The sequence below is a fragment of the Pollicipes pollicipes genome, unplaced genomic scaffold (assembly GCF_011947565.3).
Source record: "Pollicipes pollicipes isolate AB1234 unplaced genomic scaffold, Ppol_2.1 Scaffold_3087;HRSCAF=3621_pilon_pilon_pilon, whole genome shotgun sequence".
NCBI classification, from domain to species: Eukaryota; Metazoa; Arthropoda; class Thecostraca; order Pollicipedomorpha; family Pollicipedidae; genus Pollicipes; species Pollicipes pollicipes.
In genome coordinates this window covers 18,483,945-18,506,534 of record NW_023596225.1, presented here as the reverse complement: position 1 = coordinate 18,506,534, position 22,590 = coordinate 18,483,945, and the positions used below count along the sequence as shown (strand labels likewise).

The window sequence follows — 22,590 nt, the reverse complement described above, 5'->3', positions numbered from 1 at the left end:
GTGTTGAGCCCGGCAACCAATGGCACCGTGCCGCCATGGGCCGCGCTGGGAGGTGCCTGCACGCTGTTCGGTGAACAGCTGGCCTCTGATCGCGAGCAGAGCGCGTTCCGTCCAGTCTCGGCCGTAGCAACTTTATTCGACGGTCTAGCATTTGACATGCGTGAAAGGCCAGCACAACATTCTTCGACGACAGTTTTCCCAGCCCTGCTTTCTGACAGGAGATGCCCTCAGGCTTGACGCCTATGGACCTTCGACATTTAATTCTCCGTAGAGCCCCTAGAACACGTAATAATCACAACAGTCGGCTGAATAACATAGTGCCGAGCAATTGCGAGTTGTGTTGATGGAAGCAATAAGCTCTCCCGGCTTTCAGTCACTGCAGCACGAAGCAGTCGTAGCTATCCTAAAATATTTTATCTACACAGTAACTTGCGTTTGTCAGTTATACAAACGTCTGCAACCAGGCGCTTGCTAGACCAAAAAACCTGCTGTAACCAGACGCTCGTCGGTTCCAAAAGCCCGCGTCACTCGGGAGCCGGCCGGTCTCGAAGCCCTGCCACAGCCGACCACTTAGTGCCCTCATGCCGGTCATTTGTCTTCATCTGGCGCAGACGGCCGAGTGGTCTGCAGCGCAAAACATGGCCTGGTGCGTGTACATGCACTGTTGCCCCCCTCCCCCGCCCCTTTCTCCCGCGCCAGTCGCGCCCGCGATCCATCTTCGGCAGATGCTCTTCCAGGTCCCCTGGACAGCCCGCTGCTGGTCAGAGCAGGCCCGCCGTCTGACCTCCGACGGCGGAGAGCTCGCTGCTGGTCCGTCCGATCATGGACAGCCCGCTGCTGGTCGGAGCGGGCTCACCGTCCGACCTCCGCCGGTGGAGAATCCGCTGCTGATCAGGGCAAGCCCGCCGTCCGACCTCCGCTGGTGGAGAATCCGCTGCTGGCTAGGATAGGCCCGCAGTCCGACCTCCGACGGCGGAGAGCCCGCTGCTGTTCGGGGCGGCGCCTCAACATCAAACGACCGTCACACGAGCGGGCGCTCTCGTGACGACCGACGAATACAAAATTTTCATCCAAAGAGCGCCGCGCCCATTTGCACGTGTGTTAATCTGCTTTTTTCCACGTTCTGCAGATGCAGTCTCGAATCCTGACTGCACCTTACCCATCGATGTTGCCTGTCCGCATCCGTCACAGACAGCTCCTCCACGCAGTGAAGGCGGCCAGCAGCATGTGTACTGCCGGCGCGAGCCTCGGTATGGACCGTGCAGTTCTGCGAATGAACCCTGTTTGGCCCTGTGTCAGTGACTCCTGGTGAATAGTTTCGCAATGGTTTGTGCATGCCATCGCGCTCGTAGGACATGGTGCAGGAGCTGCAGAACAAGTGTCTCACCGCAACGCTCGTTGATCCGATTTGTTTGCAGCCCCTTACTCTTGAGGCGAGTCCTAAGACTGCGGCCGATTGGATAAGCTAATTGGAGAATTATTAAAGCCGTTATTATGTGATGAAATTTTGCTTACGTCAGCGCCAAAGCAGGCGAGATTGATATTCGATTGACTGCAGTTATTGTATGGAGATATTGCGGCAACTAACGTTGCCGCAATATCCAAGGTACCCAATATACAATCCGACCAAGGTTATCCGCAGTTAGCAAAAGGTCATGGCGTAGACAAGCTAATACGAAAGTGCTCTGGGACTTCCATCATTTTCCTGAGAGGAGACAGTCCCTGAACTGCATGCACATACATGCAAATCCTACAGACCGGTCGTTTGATTACACCAACTCATCTAAAACGCGGGCCCTGGGAAAGGGCGCATCGTTCCCACGATGATGCGCGCTTTGGACTGCCGCCGCTAAGACGCCCTGAGTCAATGGCATCCATCAATCCGCTCAGCACCGTCCCGTCATGTGACGGCCGGCGGCGTCTGGAAAACCCGCCCCGCGCGGCCTTCGCGAGGCGAAAGAAAAGTACCTGTGCAGGCGAACCACTGCACGGGCCTGCCCCTGCCCCGCGTTATCTCGTGCATTCCCGATCCCGCAGAGCGTAGCTATGTGTGCTAAGCCCGGCTTAGTGGGAACTCGGTCCGCACAGCTGACTGGCAAACCAGCAGCTGGCTTAGTGTGAGGGCTGCGGCCAGCTACGCCCGGTTGGGGCCGCGCTTCGACCCCTTCTCCGCGTGGATTGACAGCTGCGCGTTACCATTGAGCTCACGCCATCATCGCACCTGCACGGCGCACTTACGGCGCGTGCTGCTTGGTGGACACACAGGTGCGTGCCCGGGTCGTAACGTCGGAGACGCCAGCGATCTCCTCGACGGAGCGGTGCGATCTCAGCGCCCATGTATGCCACCATGTAAGGCTCCACAGGCGGGTCCCTGGCTCTCTTCGCCGGGCGCGTGTGCGGTGTTGTCCGACGGGGAGCGACGGCACCTCGGTGCACAGCGCGGGCCGCGCTACGCCGGGGCCTCGAGCCGCCACCCCACCCCCGCCGTTTGCCACGCACACACACGTGTGGTGCGGCACGCCCAGGCGGGGTAACGCGAGGTGCGAAGCAGCTGCCGCCACGGCGACAGGCCACCAGCTGGGGGGCACCGGGCCGCCAGCGCACATGCTGCTGTCGAACCGCGAGGAGACGGAGACAGACACGGAGGAAGGCGGCGGACAGAGCCAGAGCCAGAGCCAGAGCCAGAGACAGAGACAGAGACAGAGACAGAGACAGAGCCAGAGCCAGAGACAGAGACAGAGACAGAGCCAGAGACAGAGACAGAGACAGAGACAGAGGCAGAGACAGAGACAGAGACAGAGACAGAGACAGAGACAGAGACAGAGACCGAGACCGAGACCGAGACAGAGCCAGAGCCAGGGCCACAGACAGAGACAGAGCCAGAGACAGAGACAGAGACAGAGCCAGAGCCAGGGCCAGAGACAGAGGCAGAGACAGAGCCAGAGCCAGAGACAGGGCCAGAGCCAGAGCCAGAGACAGAGCCAGAGACAGAGCCAGAAACAGAGACAGAGACAGAAACAGAACAGAGCCAGAGACAGAGACAGAGACAGAGACGGAGACGGAGACAGAGACAGAGACAGAGACAGAGACAGAACCAGAGCCAGAGCCAGAGCCAGAGACAGAGACAGAGACAGACAGAGACAGAGACAGAGACAGAGGCAGAGCCAGAGACAGAGACAGAGGGAGCCGGAGCTGGAGCCGGGGCCGGAACTGGAACTGGAGCCGGGGCCGAGGCCGTGGCCGGGCCGGGGCCAGAGGCGGAGCCGGAGCCGGGACCAAAGCTGGAGCTGAAGCCGCATCCCGTCACAATGCAAAATGCTGAAGGTGCGTTACGCAACAGGAGCTTACGCGGCACGCCACAGCCCGCTGCACACCCCACGGTCCGGAGCTGAGCCTGGCGACCATCCCTGCTGCTCGACGGCGCCTTTCTCGTACAAAACCCTGCCTCCCGAGCCTACGTCACCGCGACAGAAACGCTCTACGCACGCACTGCGGAGGCTCTACGCACTGCGGAGGCCCCGGGCGGAGTCGTTGTTCCCGGCTTCGCAGACGCAAGACGCGTTGCGCTGATGTGCATTGTGTGGGCGTGGCCGGCTTGTTGAGCTTGTCAGTGTCTTCAGACAGGACTCTTTTGACTCGCAGTCTAGAGAGCATTCTATGGATTACTTCTGGGTGATAAATGCACACGCACAATACGAGCAAAATGAGCCACGGGTGTACAAGCAGACGACATAGTTGACAAAAAGGCTGTTTGAGCGAGATATAATATTCCAATATCCATGTGGAACACCCATAACCATACGGGTGTCAGCACGGAGGCAGAATATCGCCTGGACCCAGATACAGTTCAGACTTCAGACGTCCGTTATTAACAGCGTGCAAGAAAGTGGTGCGGATAATAACTTTTACTTCCAGGAAGATGTAACAACCTTTTTCAACAATTTTACGTGCGACGAGAGGGCGAGCAAAACCCGTCCGCACATCCCGCACCCGATAGGGAACAGCAGCGCCACCATCCTCGCCCGCCGGCGCCCAGTTCCGCCGCCGCCTTTGAAACCGAACCCGGAAGCCGGTGCACGCGCAGCCCAGTTGGCGGCGCGCCAGGCGGGCGCCCGCGGCCTGGCGGTCCGTTCGACGACCCACTGATACACAGACACGCTGCTCGCCAAGTAGGGACGCCGCCGCCCGCTAGATGCCTCCACCGATACCGTTCGCCGGCGCTAATTGGTCGGCGCGCTCGCTGTTGCCGGGCAGGGTTCGACGCGAAGTCGACTGTCGTATGTAGCGAGTGGTGAGTGTCGTTGGCGGAAATATAACGGGCATTAACGTCACTGGCGACTCTTCGCATTTGTCGCAAGCATTGGCACCGTTGCGTGACGCGCGGGAGAAACGAGTGCTGCTGGATCGGCACATTCGCGTACGCTGATGCACACACTCATACAAATGTTCATTTTTCTCGACGCAAGTTCTTTTAAGCTCGGAACATTTTCATACCGCTTCTGAGTTTTGAAAATTTATCTGCGACTGAGATCACATCATATCAGTCTTATCAGATCACATCCAGATCATATCTGATTACAGATTCCGATAGATCATATTCCGCAGTCTTAAATAATACCATTAGAGTGCGGTTGTGCTGCACTTTTTTACCTTGGTACATCAGATACCACTCCAGCCCCAACCGCATCAAAAGTCGATACGGCCTCAAACCGGTAGCGACGTAACTCATGTAACTCCCCTCCCCCCCCCCCCCTCTCTAGGTAACCCACCCTCCGGTATGACGCCTCCGGTCGAGGCCGAGGGCATCAGCCCCTTCTCAGCAGCCCCTGCGCCCGGTCCGCCGATCTGAGGCGGTGAGCGGACATGGTCAGGTGAGTGCGTATCTCCGAGGCGGTCTCCATTGGCAGATGCGGCGAAACTGGTGCCAAGACTCCCTGAGGAAGGCCGTTGTCGAGCGCCCGGCGTGGCAAGACCGGAGGGGGAGGGGGCGCGGTTCCCCTGACCGACCGGGTGAGGCCGAGGGTCTCATACCGAGGCGCCGTGGTGACACCGGCTGGTGACGTGGTGCCGTGCCATGGTGAATCGTCGCCGACGCCGGCAGTGACGGCGGATCCACCGAGGAAATGAGGAAAGAGATGTCTACCTCGTTTCTTTCCGCGCAAGGCCATCGGATCAATGTCGCATTTTTTGACAGCTACCACCACCGCCCCTCTCCGATCGCGCCCGCGTACACCCACACCGTACCTGGTGGCAGCACCAGCCACCTGTTGGCAGTACGGCAACGCTGGGCCGTCGGTACCGGGCCACGCCAAGATCAGTCTTTACCAACACACACCGCGGTCAGCATCCCCGACCGGTTTAGCCGTACTTAGTCATCTGCACGTGGCCAGGATGCACGGCAGTGCGGCGTGGAGGGACGACAGTGCGGTGGCGACGCTGACGCCTGGGGATTGGGTCACCAGCGGCTCAGCAGCGCCAGATCCGGCCCTTTCGGGCCGTGCCGTGCTGCTGGTTAGCGGCAGTGTTCGGCTGTGGCTCGTACTCAGGCCTGCCCCGCATGAACACAGTCGTGGCTGTCGACCGGCTGTGTTGACGACGCAGCATACACACTTATGCATAGTAGCGCGCACTGTGCACGGCGCTAAATAAAGAATCTAACTTCTGCTGAGTCACTACGCTTTTGCACCTACTCTGCGAATGAGCCCTGTATTTTGCGGGCGTTTTAAAATCGAGTCGTTCCAGCGCACGAAGCCCACATCATCGCAATCGATCAACACCCAAGCCAACGCCATCATAATCAAACAACATCGAACAATGGGCTGCGTTCATCCAGGCCTACTGGGCTAGCAAGCATAGACTAGACCCCGGCGGCGGGAGACTACTGGGCTAACAGGCATAGACTAGACCCCGGCGGCGGGAGACTACTGGGCTAACAGGCATAGACTAGACCCCGGCGGCGGGAGACTACTGGGCTAACAGGCATAGACTAGACCCCGGCAACGGGAGATCTCCGCCAGGTGGCCGCCTCTATCGCCAGTCGTTCCGCGGTACCCGGGCCCACTCGCCCGCGGCGGTACCCGGCCCTACTCGCCCGCGGCGGTACCCGGCCCTACTCGCCCGCGGCGGTACCCAGGCCCACTCGCCCACGGCGGCACACGGGCCCACTCGCCCGCGGCGATACCCGGCCCTACTCGCCCGCGACGGTACACGGGCCCACTCGCTCGCGGCGGTACATGGCCCTACTCGCCCGCGGCGGTACCCAGGCCCACTCGCCCGCGGGTGCACAGGAGAGCGCGCGCGCGTTTCACAACCGGCGCCGACAGAGCGGGCGGCGCGCGTGTGTTTTGTGGCAGCGCTGCCGACTATTTCGGTGCGGCTGCGCTGGCGGCGGTGGCGGTGGCGGGGGCGGGGCCGGCCGCAGCGCCCCGCACCGCCTCCTGCGGGTCGCAGGGGACACGGCGCCGGCCGGTCGGATACGTTCCCTGTGTCAAGCGAGGCCAGCCGGGCACACCGCCGGCCGTGGGCGCCGCCGCAGGAGGAGTCCAGGGTCCGACGCCACGCGGATGACGAGGGATCGCGAGACCCAGCTCTTGCCGAAGTCAGCGCTACATGCAATGAGTAATTCCGCACTCTGGTGCGCTCTTATGCTGCTGGCCAATGAGGGCCCCTATTGTTGGTGTGCGGCGAGAGGTCTCAAGAGTCTCAACAATGTGTGTTGGGGGAGGGGAGAATTCCATTTTAAGTTAATCCTTTCCAAGCGTCACTGCGCTATGGTGTTTCATTTTTGTTCATGCTTAATTTCTACAAAAGGTTGGAAGAGCCGCTTTCCTTTACCCCCGTATCCACGTCTGTGATAATTTGCATCGGCGTGTTGCTTGCTGCTCGCTATTAGCGGGTCGGCCTCGCTGCACATAGTTATCAATTTAGCAGCAATAAGGCTTGCAGCACAACATCGACTGTCATGTTGGCATTGCTCAATTACTTGCTATGAAGTACAATTGGTGTAGGGGTCCATGTGCCAATCTACAGAAAAACACGTGGAAGAATAGGGATATGTGGAGTGCCAAAAAGTGATCAGAGCACTGACAGTCGGAAACAAATGGAGACATGGCCTGAGTTAGGTCTCGTATTGTATGCTCACATAGTTCACATATTCCACCGATTTCAAGATTTCAGGTAGGTTGTGTCCTCGACTGAGGTGTCTGCAGTCAGTAGTTCAAGCCACTAGAACAACCGCATTTTTGTAGCGGACCCAATCACGTTAAATCTGTTGCAAAGGCGATCATGACCAAACTACATGCTAAACACCAAACATGCAGCGCTGCAAAAAAACACGCGGCTAACTTCTGAGAGCCGCCGCCGAGGCACTGGCGTTAGGTCCCGATAAATCGGCGCCCAGGCCACGCGCCAGTGAACCGGCGCGGGTCCGGCGCTCCGAACCACGCGCGCCCGCTCGCCCAGCCTTCACTCCAGCTGACTCAGTGTAAACACGGCGAAGTAGGTCGGCGGGAGTGCGCCCGGCCGGCGGGAGACGCGGCCGGCAAATAGACGGTCTGGTGTGGCCAGCGTCCGCAGCGGCCGGCCGCCTCCGGCCGCCGCTCGTGCCGGGCCCCGGGGACAGCCCGCGGCGGCTGGCGGCTGGCGGCGCTTCTCGGCAGCTCGGGGGTGCTGCCTGCAGGCAGGACCCCGCCTGCCACACCAGAGGGCGCGGTGCATAGCTAAAATATCCCGAAGCTGGTCGGTGGCACCATCGCCTGCCCCTTTGCTCTCCTGCCAACCGTGCACAATGCGAGCGTGGTAGAGAACGTGTGAGTGAATGAACAGGATGGGGAGGTGGAGACGGAGGAGGAAATAGGTGAGGCAGCGTTAACGTGGAAAATTGCACAGTGGTGAGATGATAGGGACAAAGGGAATGAAAGACAGCAGAATGGGAAGAGAAAGACGGGAGTGAGGAAGCAGGCAAGGGAGGAAGGAACAGGTACGGAAGGAGGGAAGGGACGAGTAAAGTAGAGGAAGCGAGAATGAATGAAAACAAACAAGGAAGAAAGGAAAAAAGTAGTTAAAAGGGAAGAAAGGAAGAAGAATAATGCAAGCAAAGGATGGATAACGGGTCCAAGAACGGGAGGGACGAAGGAAGAAAACAAAAAATAAAAGGAGAGGGAAAATGTGGGGCAGGATGGAGGCAGGCACGGAGACAGGAAAGCGCGCAGGGAGACAGAACAGGCAGGGAGAGAAAAGAGAGGGAGGGAGGGAAGGAAGGGAGGCGGGAGGGAATGGCGGGAGGGAAGGAATAAAAGAGAGGGAAGGAAGGAGAGAGAGCGAGGAAAAGCAAGGAGATAAAGAGAGAGGAAGGGAGGAGGAAGGAGGGTACGCTTTAGCGCTACCACGCGCCGAGGGTCGTGCTTCAGCGCACCTGCACGCGCCGGTGAGCCTGCTGACGCGCCGGCGGCCGCGCCGGACAGCTCTGTCCAGGGAGGCGTTACACCCGGAGGTCTCCATGAGCCCACGACAGCTGCCGACCGGTCGGTGGCCGCCAGGCCAGACAGGTGTCGTTTCAATGGACGACGGTATGCGGACTCGCTGGCCGCCCGTCCCGGCCCGTCTCGTCCCGTCCTGTCCGTTCCCGTTCCCGTTCCCGTTCCCGTTCCCGTTCCCATGCCGTGCCGTTCCGTGCCGTGCCGTGCCGTGCCGTGCCGTGCCGTGCCGTGCCGTGCCGTCAACAGGAGGGTCGACGTCGCCATATGCCGGGTCGGGCTCCGACCGGACGGCGGCGGCGGCGCACCCGTGACTATGAAATCACCTGCACAATGGCAGCTGCCATGCGTCAGCCGCAGAACACCCAGGACAGTGACGTCACCTGTGCGACGGCAGCTGCCACGCGTCAGCCGCAGCGCACCAAGGACTGTGACGTCACCTGTGCAAAGGCAGCTGCCATGTGTCAGGCGCAGCGCCGACGGGTGGCGCACGTGACTTGGACCGCTTGCCAAAGGCACCTTTGTAGGGAGGTGTTGAATGGCAAACTATTATCAGATGGGAGCAGTGGAGCTGTGGCTTATGTAAGCCCCGCAAAGATACTCGACACTTCACTGTGTGTGCGCGCGTTCTTTGGGGTTTAAAGGTGTGCCATGAAGGTCCAGCAGCACGCGTTGTGACAGCACGTGTTGTCTCCGCCTGGGCAAATTTGCGAGAAGCCGTCGAATTTGTGTTTGATGAATTCTGCGGCAATCTGACGGTGCAATAGCACGACGCAGTGATTCGGAGAAAAAAACAAAGGGCGAACGACGTACGTGTCGGGTGGAAGACGTTAATCATGGACGTCATGTTCAACAAAAACGGCCCTTATCAGAGTGTTACAGCCTGACACTAAAAAGGCTAATCAAACAAATCACAGCGCTATCGTCCTTGCTACCAAAATGATATGACATTGTGCACTGACTGATTTGGCTTGGGGGGGGGGGGGACGGCGCGAACGCTTGGTCATACGCGCTCTTTATTGAGCATACACTGCAGGCACTGTTCCGCCCTGCACAATCCGAGCCTCGCCAACAGGGAGAGGTCAAGCACCAAGGACGGCAAGTGAGCAAACTCAAGCGGCGATCCTATCCAGCGGCGCCTGCTGAGCGCACGCCGACCCGGCGCACCGTCCCGACACGTGGCCGCCTGTTCATGAGCGGTCCGTTTTCACGAGCGCTGCAGGGTTGCCAAATGGCCACATGGTACGCCGGAGTGACGCAAGGCGACCAGACGTCGTGACCGCTCCGACAGATCACGGCCAATATACGGCCAATTCGCCGCGGCGTGATTTAAAAGGTAAGCGTAATCGCCGATGCAGCAGATAATGTGATGCAAACGAATGCGATATGAAGCGAGGGACCTCTGCACAGGCTTCAGGTGCAGAACTTCGTGTACATGAAGTAAACTAGCAATTACGCTGGTGATGCAAGAACGCGCTTGAATTGGGGATGATTGTCCGCGGTGTGCTCAACGAATGCAATGAAAACGCTGGGTGGAATAAGCAATGACCTTACCGTTTCTGGGTCACAGGGCTGAAGTGTTTATTAAAACTGTCCGCTGCCAGAATCACCACATCATCAACGGTAATACACGGCGTACGCCTCTACCCACTGACGGCTCATTTCGCCATGACACTGGCCGCTAGATGGCGTTGATTTAATTTCGAGGTGATATCCGAAAGGAAGCGCACTGTCTTGGACCCTTTACTTGCTGTCGTCACGATGTCATGCCGTGATCCTTGTCACTACTGGTCATGTAAAAAGCCAGCTGGAAGACCGATGTAAGGCATTTGGAAGGTAAATTACCACTTGAGCTTCACTGATGTGACCGGAGCTTTGGCCCCTGGGACTTAACTGGTCTGCGACCTGTCACCACTATCCCCCGCTTTAAAACGACATTCAAACTGTGAAGGCGAGCCTCAATCCGACAGCTTCCACCTCCCCGTGCGGGAAGCGAGGACATCCGATCTGATACAGCTGGGAGCATCGACGAACCGAATCACAAATTGCGGAGCGCGATTGCTGCTCACCTCAGACGATAAACACCACCTGAACAAAACAACCACCTAAACCAGCTCCATCATTAGGTCATACGCTTGCGCTATCCAATCCACTGCAGACTTGACCGACGGGTGTGAGGCAAACGAATGCACCACGGAGTACTACGTACGCTGTGGTGTATTACGGCCACGGCTTTGTGAAACCACCTTCCGAGCAGCATCGGCATTATGCACTGCTTAAGACCCCACCGCCTCGGGAGCTCGCCATAATTAGGCATTATCCCGGCAACGTCTATAACGGTAAGACCGCGGTCCGGTCTACGGTGAGACCACAGTCCGGTCCACGGTGAGACCGCGGCCCAGTACACGGTGACACAACAGTCCGGTCCGAGGCAGCGTACCGCGGGGTCCGTTGTTCGCCCCGCTGCACAGTATCCGTATACTGCGCGAGCCTACACGTCTCCGCACCGCAGTCATGCCAGCCGAAGTGTCTCAGCCGTACCCCGCGCTCGCTGCTGCGTCTCGCCGCTGCGCCCGGTACTGGGCGCCGAGTCAGCCCGCCGCGCCCCACGCGAGTCAAAACGTGTCCCGGCCGCATCCTGCTCGAGTCGCCGCGTCCACGCAGCGTGTTCCGCGGGACACCACAGCCGCGACCGTCGCCGTCGCCGCCGCCGCCGCCGCCGCCGACTCGCCGGCCTTGGATGTCGCAAGCGGTGCGCCGCCGGCCGGTCCTCTCTCCCGCGCCGCGTTGCGACACGGCGATGACGAGCGAGCTTCCCCTGCGCCGCCGCCGTCGCCGCCGCCGCCTGATTGGTGATCCCATCTCGCCCTCGCCGCCGCCACGGTAGCGTGGCGTCGTGACCGAGCCGAAGGAGTGGGACGCGCCCGGAGAGAGGCCACCACCCACGAGGCGCGGCTGGGTGTGGCGCGCCGCTTTCGCAAACGCGCCGTGCCGCTGCTGCAGGCGCCGGCCGCCGGGGAGGCCCGCGAGCCGCTGACACAACGGAGCGGGGCCTCGCGCCGCGCCGGCCCGGCCATGGGCGGGTCCAGCGGAGCATGTCCACACAGCCGTTTGGCAGCCAAAAGCTGGATAAACACTTACACTCGACGTGCGGTCTGGTTAAAAAGCAAACGATGCCAGACTTCCAGCACCTGCCCCTCGTCAAACCGGCTGGCCCCGCCCGCTCCTGGATTCGATCGTTCGGGGCTACGCCGGCGGCACGGGCCTTGCTCCAGGAGGTGCGGCGCCTGAACCAGAGCCCCGGGGACGCGCTGTCCCGCGTGACGCTCCCCGTGGCGCCGGCGGAGGCCCGGCCGGCCGGCCGCTCGCTCACGGCTCAGGCGCGACCCTTGCACCACCGCGGCATAAGCGTCACCTTGGAGGCCCAGGAGAGGCAGAGCTGGCGCCTTTCTAAAACCGGGCGGAGTCGGAGGCGGCGCAGACGCCGACGGCGCGGCGCCACCTGCTCCAACGGGCTGGCGCAGCGACGTGTGCACGCGTACGAGAACGGTGCTACCTATGCGTATTGTGTTATGCCCAGATAAAGGCGTTGTGTTTTGGGATGCTTCACGACAACGCACACACGAGTGGCTGAGCGGCACTGATCCATCCGGAGAATCAAATCAGAACGTACTCACCGGAGACGAGAAAAGTGCTCGCGATCTGCCGATCCCGCCGCTCCGATCGGCCGGTCTCGCCGCTCCGATCCGCGGTCCATGCGCCTCGGCGATCCACGCACGCTTCGCAACGCTTCGCCGGCGCTTGTCATCGGCCGGCCGCACGCGCGCACACCCACTTACCGTCCCTGGACATGCCGAGCTTCAGGCATTTCTGCAGTCGGCAGTACTGGCACCGGTTTCGGTTGATCCTGTCGACGACGCAGTTTTTCTGCCGCGGACACTGGTAGTTCACTATGCCCGACTGCGAGCGGCGGAAGAAGCCCTTGCAGCCTTCGCACGTGATGATGCCATAGTGCACACCCGACGACTTGTCGCCGCACACTTTGCACGGGATGATCTCAATCTGGGCTGTAACAGAGGGGCGGGCGGGCGGTTAGCGTGGTGGCGGAGGAGGCGGGGGCGGAGGCAGCAACGGTGAATGGGCATGTGGCGGGTGAGGCCCGGCTCCACACGGCTGGGGTGCTCTCAACGGAGCCGTCCGCTGAAGGCGCCATGCTGTTGTAATGCTATCGAGAAAATTGTTATTGTTCCGCCTACTGTGGCGAAGGTGGCGCTTTAATTGGAATGTCTAAGTTATGTGGTTCGTTACGAATTGTTGCCCAATTTCAGCATTAGCCGTGGCGTATTATGCAATTCTAGCCGCACTCGCCAGCGTTCATCACGAGGACATAATGAAAGTATGCCGCCGGATACACAACGACCTATGAGGAGCGCCTAATGGGGCTCGTGACACACAAGTGCTTTGTAGCCAGCACCGGGTTACATCAAACACCGCCGCGTGACCCCGCCGACCCGGCAGGCAGGGGTCGTGACCCTGGGGCACGGGCCCACGCCCAGAACCTCTGCCCGCCACCAGCTCGACACCCGCCACCGCTGTCACCCGCTGAGACCGAGCACTGGGCGGGGACATGGGCGGCGGAGAGACGGCGCCCGCTCGTCGCGGCGTTGCAGGACGCCCAGGACGCGGCTTCGTCGAACGGGGACAAACTCGCCTTGTTTCCAGGACTCGGGTTTGCACCCGTTCGAACGCCATGATTCGGGATGAGGGGGGGGGGCAGAAATGAGACAGTACATTGTGATGTTCGTCGCGTGATTGCTAAGTAGGGTACTACTGCGTCCTTCGCTGCTCGCATTTCACGGACGATCGAACGGCCCGCGCTTAATGGCGTCATAAACAAGCTCGCTGTCCTGCGGACTTGCACAATTAGAGCAATCGAACACAGCAAGAGTACGCCTAAAAGTGATGCAAACAAAACGGACAAGAACACACCCGAATGCATAATTTATCCGCCCAAATGAGCAGAACGTCACGCGACATACGCCGCAGCCTCGGAGGAGCGCCAGCCAGCGTGGCTACTCAGGTTTTTCTTCGGTTGCGGACGGGCGCTAGCCGCTGCATGGATCCAGGGCGGACGAAAATAGCGCCGGACCAGGAAGCACGGTATGCCAGGGCTCACGCAGCCCGCCCCCCTCTCCTCCCTCGGCACCTAACCGCCCGACCGCAGTAACGGGTCCCCAAGCAGGCTGCCCCGCTCTGCACGGCCGAGTGGCTTCACTACGGATGTCCTGCGAGATGTACGTAATGGCGAAATTGTACGCGCAGGAGCTGGAGGGGAAATTTGAGGAACGACAGTTTGAGATGAGCTTGCACTGTCGTAAAATACGCAGCCTTTATTTATCATATCAGATAACGCATTATCTGTCGCACAGCCATTTATACTAGGATTGATACAAATAACGCTGAAATTTGGGTCTGAGGCGCAAAAACCAACCGCCTCCAACGAAGTTGAGACCCTCCGATCAGCGTCCAGAGCTAGCGATGACACAAAGCATCTCTGCAGTCCCCAGCCGGGTTGGCAACCCCTGGCCGCGCGCCAGCCAGGACCCGCCCCCCGTCCACCGGTTATGCCCACTCTCGACCCCCTCTCCCCTCTCCCAGCTCGCCGGAGCTGGTTGGCAGGGGAAGACGCAGTCAGTTACACGTGTTTTTCTTGCGTTCCCAGATCCGAAATAGTCGACCTCGGGCGCCGCTCACCGCTGCCGTCCATTTATCAAGCTCACCCAGCCCTGGGAGCCGGGGTGGCTGACCCGCGACACCTTTTTGACACTCCCGGGATGCTGGATTGACCTGAATCGCCCGGCGAAAAGCGGCAGCAGGTGGACCGCCGGGCCAAGCAGCCGTGTTTCAACGCTCCGCGCACAGGATGGCGTTCGGCGAAGAACGTCACGTGGGTGGAGAGGTTTGAAGGAGCCGCGAAACACAGGCGCATTCTTTCGCGACTGACTTCGCCGAAAGTGCGGAAATGCCTTCGTCGATAGCGTGAAAATGTCAACTGTTCATGATTCTGACTTGACTGGTTATTATAAGTATGGGCTGAAAAAACATCACGAATACTGAGCAACAAGCTGTAACATAATAGCAAGTTGGCGCATGGTCCAGTGGCAAAAATAATTCACAGCTGACACAAATTCATCCGAGATCAACCTAACATGACTCACAGCAAAGTGAAATCGTTAACTACATAAATAGCACCTATTACAAAAGCGAAAGTGTTTGCCTTTCAACAAATTCCGGCTGCCTTTGAGGCACCTCATTCAACCCACCACGAGTACCCACACCCATCCGCGCCAACGGCCAGGATTGCACGGCTTGTTAATCAGCTGTTGCAGCTGTTTTGTTCGTCCCTCAGCTGCCGCTCGCACCTGATTCGAGTGCCGTGACCCCACGGTCTGCGCGCGCTCGATGCCCCCCCCCCCCCGAGGTCAAGCAGGTTCACCGCTCCCGGGCGTTCAGACAGACGGTGGTGCCGGCGGGCGCGCGCGCGCGCAGGACTGTTGCCGGCCGGCGCGACCTTGACGGGCCGTCGGGCGGCGCCGGTCGACCTTGAAATCCCATTGACCCCTGGGGGGCCTCCGCGCCGTAGTAACGTAGTAAAGGCGGCCTCGGCGCGCCGGTTCGCGCGCGCGCGGGCGGGTGAATCAGGTGGGGTGAACGACCGACGCGGTCGGGGCGGGGACGAGGGCAGGCACGCGGGCGTGCGGAAGGGGCTTGGCAGAGGGGGAGAGCTTCGCGCGGAGGAGACGGCGACTTGCCAGAGGTGTGGCACATCGAGGGGCGGCGGTAGCACCTGGCCGGCGGGGGGGGGGGGGCTCGTCCTGCGGGCGCAGTATGACGCGTCGCGCACGGTTCGACGACCTGTCGATCGATAAGTGTTCAAACTTCCGACCGGCGTCTGCAATCGCGGGGCGATAGCTGCGACACACCACCACCGTCCGCTAGCGCGCAACTTCCGCGTTTGCTCCTCGTGGACCAATCCGCCCGGGGGCAATGAGTCCACGCACGTCCAGCCCGGGACGGAACGCTGGGTCTCAGGTCTACGCCTGACTGGAGCGGTTCGAGCAGCACGTCCCGTTTCGGTCACACGAGCTCCGGCACTGGCGCCGTTGGCCTCAACACCTGGAAGCGGCGTGGCGCCCAGCCTGGCCCACGCACCAACACCAGCTCAACATATGATCCGTTTTTTAGCACTTCCTTGCCGGTCACCACCCCGCACAGGCGGCTGCGGACGCTCGTCCAGCGCCGCGGCTCCACAAAGGGCCGTCGTCCCCCACATGAGTGCGGTGGAGGGGCCGTCAGAGACAGTTCCGCGTTCCCCTCCCTCCTCCCGAGGGGTGCGGGTGCCGCCCGGACCGGACAAAGGAGCGAGGGCGGCCGGGATTCGCTACGTTGGGCCTCCGCGGTCCGCCGCGGGGACCAGCGGGCCGGTACGATGACGCTGCCCGCTCGCTCTGCGGCACGGCGGCCGTAAAGCTGTCGGCGCCGCGGTAAAACTGTAAAACTCCTGGCGCTGGTTTCTCTTGTAGAGGGGCGAGGCGGGCGGGAAGAGCCAAAACCGTCCTAGAAATGTTGCCACGCCAATTTAACACAAGGGTCCACAATTTTCTCGGATGGGAAAAGGGCGGTAGACATTAAGCGACGAGCCCTTCAAACCAGGCGGCGATGCTGCCTGCCGGCGCCCCTGGTGCCGCCCGCGGCGCTGCCGGCCCCGCCCGCCTCTGCCGGGACGCATCTGACCTCGACTGTGCCGCCAGTCACACGTCACATCCGTCAGCCGTCGGGCGGAGCAGCCAGGTGACAGACCGAGCAGATCAGATAAAAATACCGTCTCGCCACGTCAGGCTTGGGACCACGGACCGTCGGCGGCGGGACAGGCCGCCGGCCGGGCTAGGGCGGGCGCCCTCTGGAGGCGGCGCCGGGCGCGGGGGCGGGCGGCGTCAGAGAAGTTCTGGAGGGGGCCGGGACAGCACCAGCTGCTCGATCGGGCGAGAGGAATAGCGCTGTGGTAAGCACGCCACAGCCCCATATTTTGCGATAGGGTTGATGCCAGGGGGATCTTATTCTAAAAAAAAAACGCACGATGACCATTTTTTCCCTAGTTGTAGGGGCTTAAAAAAACCTTCAAAATCGGGTAAGAAGCAATCTCTTAGCCCGAGGACGGAACCATGAGCAAGAACAAAAGATGTCTCGTTTTTTTGGAAACGACATACTAAGGCATCAAATACACCGACCAGCGTCTGTGGTTTCACCAGCGGCAGCCAGCGGCCGGTGCGCGGTCACCTTTTTTGGTCACAGCCGCCACCAGCGTCCTCCGCCAGCCCATGACAAAGGGCGCGTAGCTGGGCCCGTCGTGACCTCGACACGGCGCGCTCCTCGTCACCGGCTCGCAATGCAAGGAGGGGTCGGCGACCGCTGCATACGTAATGCGCCCCGATCGGAGGCCGCCACCTGAAGCGCGGTCCGGCCGGCTCTGGACAGGGCCCGGGGAGGCCGCCGCCAGCGGGCGCGCCGCGCCTGGGACGCCCGGTGCCGTGCAGCCGGCTCTCCGGTTCGCGGATGTCTCGGCGGCGAAGTGGGTCAAGCTGTGGGCATGAGTAATCCGCGAACTGGACTTAGCAATCTGTCGCGCTGGGATTTACGTGTCTGGCTCGCTGGGTGGCCCTTCATGACTTGGTGCGTTCAGAAACTGGATAAAAATAACACAACGGCTCAAGCTGCCATTCAAGAATCAAAACAGTGTTCGAATTCGAGCCCTTTCTATCACGGGCTGTTTTTGAGCATCAGGAGTACGATTTCCCTAATGGATCCAATTTCCAGCTCCAGATAACGTCTCTCAGACGGGCGGCAGTGTCCTGGTCTTTCCGTCCAGGTAGCGGTGTTTTGCGAGGGGTCGCCGGCGTGCGGCGACCAGCGTGCCTGTGTGGGATGTTCCCAGAAAGCTGGCACAAGAGGTCGACAGCGGGTTCAAGGATGACTCCCAGGAACAAGCCAGGCGTCTTCCATAACCCGTCGGCTCGGCCTTGCGCGTGAACGAGCACGTGGGCAAAGCATATTCGGGGACTAAAATTCACGCATGCGTGCGCGGGCAAGTTAGCAAAAATAGTGGAAAATCCCCAACTAGCATACCAAGATAGTAACTTCTGAGCAAAAAACATAGCGACTTAAGATAGTAACCAGTAGCCACTCACTACATGGTCGGGCACTAACCACGAGAACCGCCCACGCACGCGCCCGTGACCTCCACACCCAGCTTGGCGGGAGCAGCTCTTGCAAAACAGTGGGAATTCCTCGGTCGCTTCTCAGTACGTGACCCGGTCTTACGCGATCTTACGTTAAAACGTGATTGTTTTCTTACGCTCCGTCAAGGAGGGCTAAAGAGGGGGCCTGACGCGCTACACTAGGGACTGCTACGGGGTGTATCAGAGGACATCGCATCTGCGCAGGTCCCACCGCCTCCGGCACTTGCATTTCGTTTTGAGATGCAGCTTTTTGGCTCCAGATCGACATGAAGCCCAGTGCTTTTCGCCCGGTTGCGCGTCAAACACGCCGGGCTTTCGCAGGCAGGGAAAGTCAGGAAACTTGTGCCGTGCATAGCTACTTTCACACAGCTCTTTGGCGTCAAATTACGGTCATGAGTTGTTTGTCTGCGCTTATGATAAATTCCGCTTTCTCCAGTCCTTTTCTTAAGAATGCATACATGAAGGCGATAACACATTTCTGCCCATTAGTAGCAGAGGCGATAAGCCTGAAAGAGCGGTGAGGAGCACGCCAGTGGATACATTCCTGTCTTCAAAGGCACGACAGAGGGACGGTCGTGTTAGTGTCATATGCATACCAGGTTGTGGCATGATATTTCATATACACCTTTGAGTCCTGCACTCATGGTAAGTAATGTGACACGCATCCTTATTGCCGCACAGCGTTATTCTGAGCTTATGTCGCACTCATGCACACTCATTGTATTAATGATACCAAGTAGTTCGAACTTTTGAGAAGTGCGAGAAATATACAAAATTCACAGACAAATTTTGCGTGCATAATTTACGGGTGGAAGAACTCTCTTTGACTACTAATGGTTAAGCTGTTAAATGTCCAGCAGTCCAACAGTACTTGTAAGTTGTGTGTGTGTATTGATCTATAGCCTCTCATGTGGAGACAATCCAATAAACTTCACCAGTTTTTATCGCAGCCCATATGCCCAAAAAGAAATACCATGGTTGTGACCGGAACAACAGCGTGGTAACCTCCTACCTGGCTGGCTGCATCTGAGTTTGACCACGACGGGCTGTGGCACTGGCTCTACCACGGCTCAAAAGCCAAGGAACCCGATCCTTTTTCAGGCGTTTCCTCACACTCGAATTCCGGAATGCTCGTGGGGCGCCGCCCCGCGGCGCCGCCCGCGGGCAGTGGGCGGCGATCCTGGACGGGGCTGCGTCTCCAGTGGCGTGCCGTGCCGTGCCGGACGCGGCGGCGGCGGTGGCAGGCGTGATGGACGTCCGCCATCGCGGCCAGGCCCCACACGGATGCGGCGTTAATGGCGCGACGCAGGGGCGCACGAACGACGACGCTGGGGAGGCCGCTCACCAGTACCCCTCCCCCCTCCCCTATCATCTCCATTGAAGTGCGGCCAAGACCGCCGGACTCGCACGGGAGGGGGCGGACACAATTGTTCACTAAATAAGAAACACTTCTTGGTGGTCGCTCGCACTTCCAGAGGTGTCCCCGCCCTTGGACAGCCGCTCCACGCCCGGCACTAACAGCGGCGTGCGGCGTCGGTGAGCGCGCGAGTCGAGGCGGCGGCGTCGCCGGGCCGGCTCGGGCCCGAGGCCGCCGGGTGGCGACGCGGCCGTGTTGAGCAACGCTCGTGGGCTGGACACGGGCGCGGGATCAGTGACGCGACCCGAGGCGGCCCACGTACGGCTCAGCTCCGGCAGATAGGTCACTGACCCGTGTTCGGATGGGGGGATGGATGTGTGAGAGCAATTTTGATATGGCACGCGGAGCCAATTACACAGCTTGGTTTACATTGCGGCCTCAACTGTATTTCATGTGGGTCCCCCTTATATCCCAGCACGGGCGTAAAATGGAACCAAGGTGTGCAGGTCCCATTCCAGCCTTACATTCCAGCCTTTCAAAATAAATTGTAAAGAATGGACTAACTGTCAAACGTTTGTACTCACCATAGCCAGAATGGTGATGTCGTCATTTTGGCCCCGGATCCAATACCATAAATGTGACCATGGAGAATCCTGACCGGAAACGGGCGCGAGTAACGAATGCAGTTGACGCGCCCTTCAAGCCCAGTGACTAACAAGACCGAAGACAAGTGAGCTGATCGTGCCACTCGTAACGCATACCGAAGCCGATCGCCGGCATCTCTGATCGCGGAGCATTCGTCGTGCTCTGATCGATGCGATAAGCTTTCTCCTCTCCCCATGGCAACCGACGGATTACGAGAGAGGTGTGACGACGCGCCGAATTTTACTTGCAGGCGCCGTGAAGTACCAAAGTCAGTTCGAAGTCGCCTCACGCCGCGTTGCGCAAGGCGCTCACGCTAATCGGCCTGCGGTGATGGAGCGAGCTCGGCCTGATCAGCTGCGTTGCGCAGCCACCGCCGGTAATTGAGCGGCGTTCCTCGCGCCGTTATGTTGCGACGAGCGCTGCGCGTCCGGGTCCGCGCACCTGCCGCCGGCTCCCACGCTCGCGCGGAGGCACGCGGCCGGGCGTCCCCTGAGAGACCGGTGTGGCGTCCGCCTCGCTGGACGGGCCGATCCCGTCTCTCATTAGCGACGCCGGCCGAGGGACGCACAAAAAACACGGAAGGGGCGGCGGACGGCATGGGGGATGGGCTCGGTGGGGGAGACCCCGCGACATCTCGTCAACAGGTGAGCAGCGGGGAGGGTCGACCGCGCGCCGCAGAGGAGCGGGAAAGACCCACGGCTGGGGCCGCCGGGACGGGGTCACGGAGGATCCCGGAATCCGCTGACGTGAGAGGAACGAGAAGCGCGTGATGTCGGACACGGGACACGGGAGAGCGGCGAAGACGGGACACGGGGGCACGAGCCTGGGGGACGGCGGCCAGCGGGAGCGACTGCCGGGGTGAATACGCCGAACTCGGGCGAACAAACACATGTGGGCGGGAGCAGGGAGAGCACTGGTGACAGCGTGCGTGGACGGGGGACGGAAGCAAGGAACGTGCGACATGGCACGACTGCCGGACGCTGACCGGACAACGGTCATCGAGCCATGGAGTGGGGGTCGACTTTTCGAAATGGAACGAGAACAAGTGACAAGAGACAGTACGGCGTGTGCGGGGCCACGTACGTAGAGTACCAGGGAGTGCAACCGAAAACCACATCCCTCTAAAATATGAGGGTTTTGATGTTCGGTGGTGATGTTAAGATAGTTTAAGATATCATCATGGGCACAGCCTGGGTTTTCTTTAGGGAGGGCCCGAGGTTAGTGAGCAGGCATCACACCGATTTCCAACCTTCTGTCAGGAGCCATCTATGGTGACAAAGGAAAATTCGGGCCTTACGGAGGGGGTCGCCCCCCCCCCCCCTCTCCTTCCTGGCTATGCCTTTGGATGTCGAGGCCAACTACAGAGAATGTTGGGACACATGTCCGGGCAAAATTGGTAGAAAGTGACTGACACATTGAAAGAAAGACACTTTGAAACCGAGGTGACCAGTGCATTTGACGTCCGCTTGAGCAGTGGGCATCATCAAACGGACATTGTGAAATATCACAGGAGTCAATACATCCACGGTCAACCACCACCACGTGAGCAAATACATATGCTGACATAGCAAGCAAGTACGCATGGTCGCATGGTAAGTTCCAGCACATATGGAGACAAGCAGAGCAAGCCATATCAAGCCAGCACCGCGCCCTCCCTCCACTTCCCAAAGGAGGCATGCAGAAGAAATACAATGTGTTAGTAAGGACAGAAAGAAGATGACGGATAGAAAAAAAATAAGACGAACAACTGACTTTTTGGATGGTTGACTTGCTGCAGGGTTTGCGGCATCAAATAATCAGCTAGAAAAGAAACAGGTAACAAGTGAGACCGTGCGCAAACGCAAACAAAAGTCAAAGTCAAACGAAGAAGTGCTGGACAGCGGGGCAAGGCTCTACACAGCTTTCAGCAAACGTCACGGAGCTAGGCGCGCGGTCCTCGAGCGGGCTGGACTGCGGGTCGGTGGCCGCGCCCAATGTCGTCTCGATCTCGTAGTCTCGGCGCTCGCTGCCACTCGCGAGCCGGCCCGCGTCTCGCGCGCGCGAGCGTTCTCCCGCTGGACCGCACCACCCGACCCGACCCGACCCGACCCGACCCGACCCGACCCGACCCGACCCGGCCCGCCCGACCCGACCCGACCCGACCCGACCCGACCCGACCCGACCCGACCCGACCCGACCCGACCCGACCCGACCCGACCCGACCCGACCCGACCCGACCCGACCCGACCCGACCCGACCCGACCCGACCCGACCCGACCCGACCCGACCCGACCCGACCCGCACTCGTGCCCGGGCGAGGCGGTCTGCAGGGGCGGGGCGAACGCGGACGACTACGACGCGTCCCTCACCAGGACCGCGTCACGACACGGCTGGACAACGGTCCAGTTGGATTCGCTGTAAATGGCTGTGAGCTAGCACATGATCCCTCTGGCGTAGAAATAGCTCCGCCGTGACCAGCTTTGGATTCTGACCGGTTCGGTCCGGTCCCCCCCCCCCCCCCCTCCGTGCCGGACCGGCGACACCAGTTGGGCGAGTGTACGTGCGGCAGCTGGCTCCGGTCCCCGATGAACCCGCTGGTCCGCTGGTCCGGTCCGTCTGGACGACGCTTGGTGGCTACGGAGCGTGCGCAGAGAGCAGCTAATCCAGAGGAAGAAAAAACGGTCCGGAGCCGGCCAAGCAAGGTATGGGACGTCACGAGCCTGTCCACAGAGCATCGTGGCTTTCCTCCCAATCCGACATTCGTCTTACTGTGACTTACAGGCATGCCTCCCGTCACACGGCATGTAACAGTACGCTCTTGCCGTGTGTGGAACCAGCG

The 22,590-nt window shown here is 60.0% G+C and overlaps 1 protein-coding gene across 3 annotated transcripts in view; it reads right to left on the bottom strand.

Annotated features, from left to right (window-relative positions):
- LOC119089470 (putative nuclear hormone receptor HR3) overlaps window positions 1-22,590 on the bottom strand; it is a 75,436-nt gene that overhangs the window by 14,830 nt on the left and 38,016 nt on the right. For 2 of the 3 annotated variants that reach the window (XM_037212183.1, XM_037212182.1), the window contains exon 2: window positions 12,314-12,541. In XM_037212183.1, the coding sequence (XP_037068078.1) occupies window positions 12,314-12,541 (228 nt within the window). Of the gene's footprint in view, window positions 1-12,313; window positions 12,542-21,524; window positions 21,573-22,590 lie in introns of all 3 variants that reach the window. The other variant, XM_037212181.1, reaches the window with a different exon arrangement.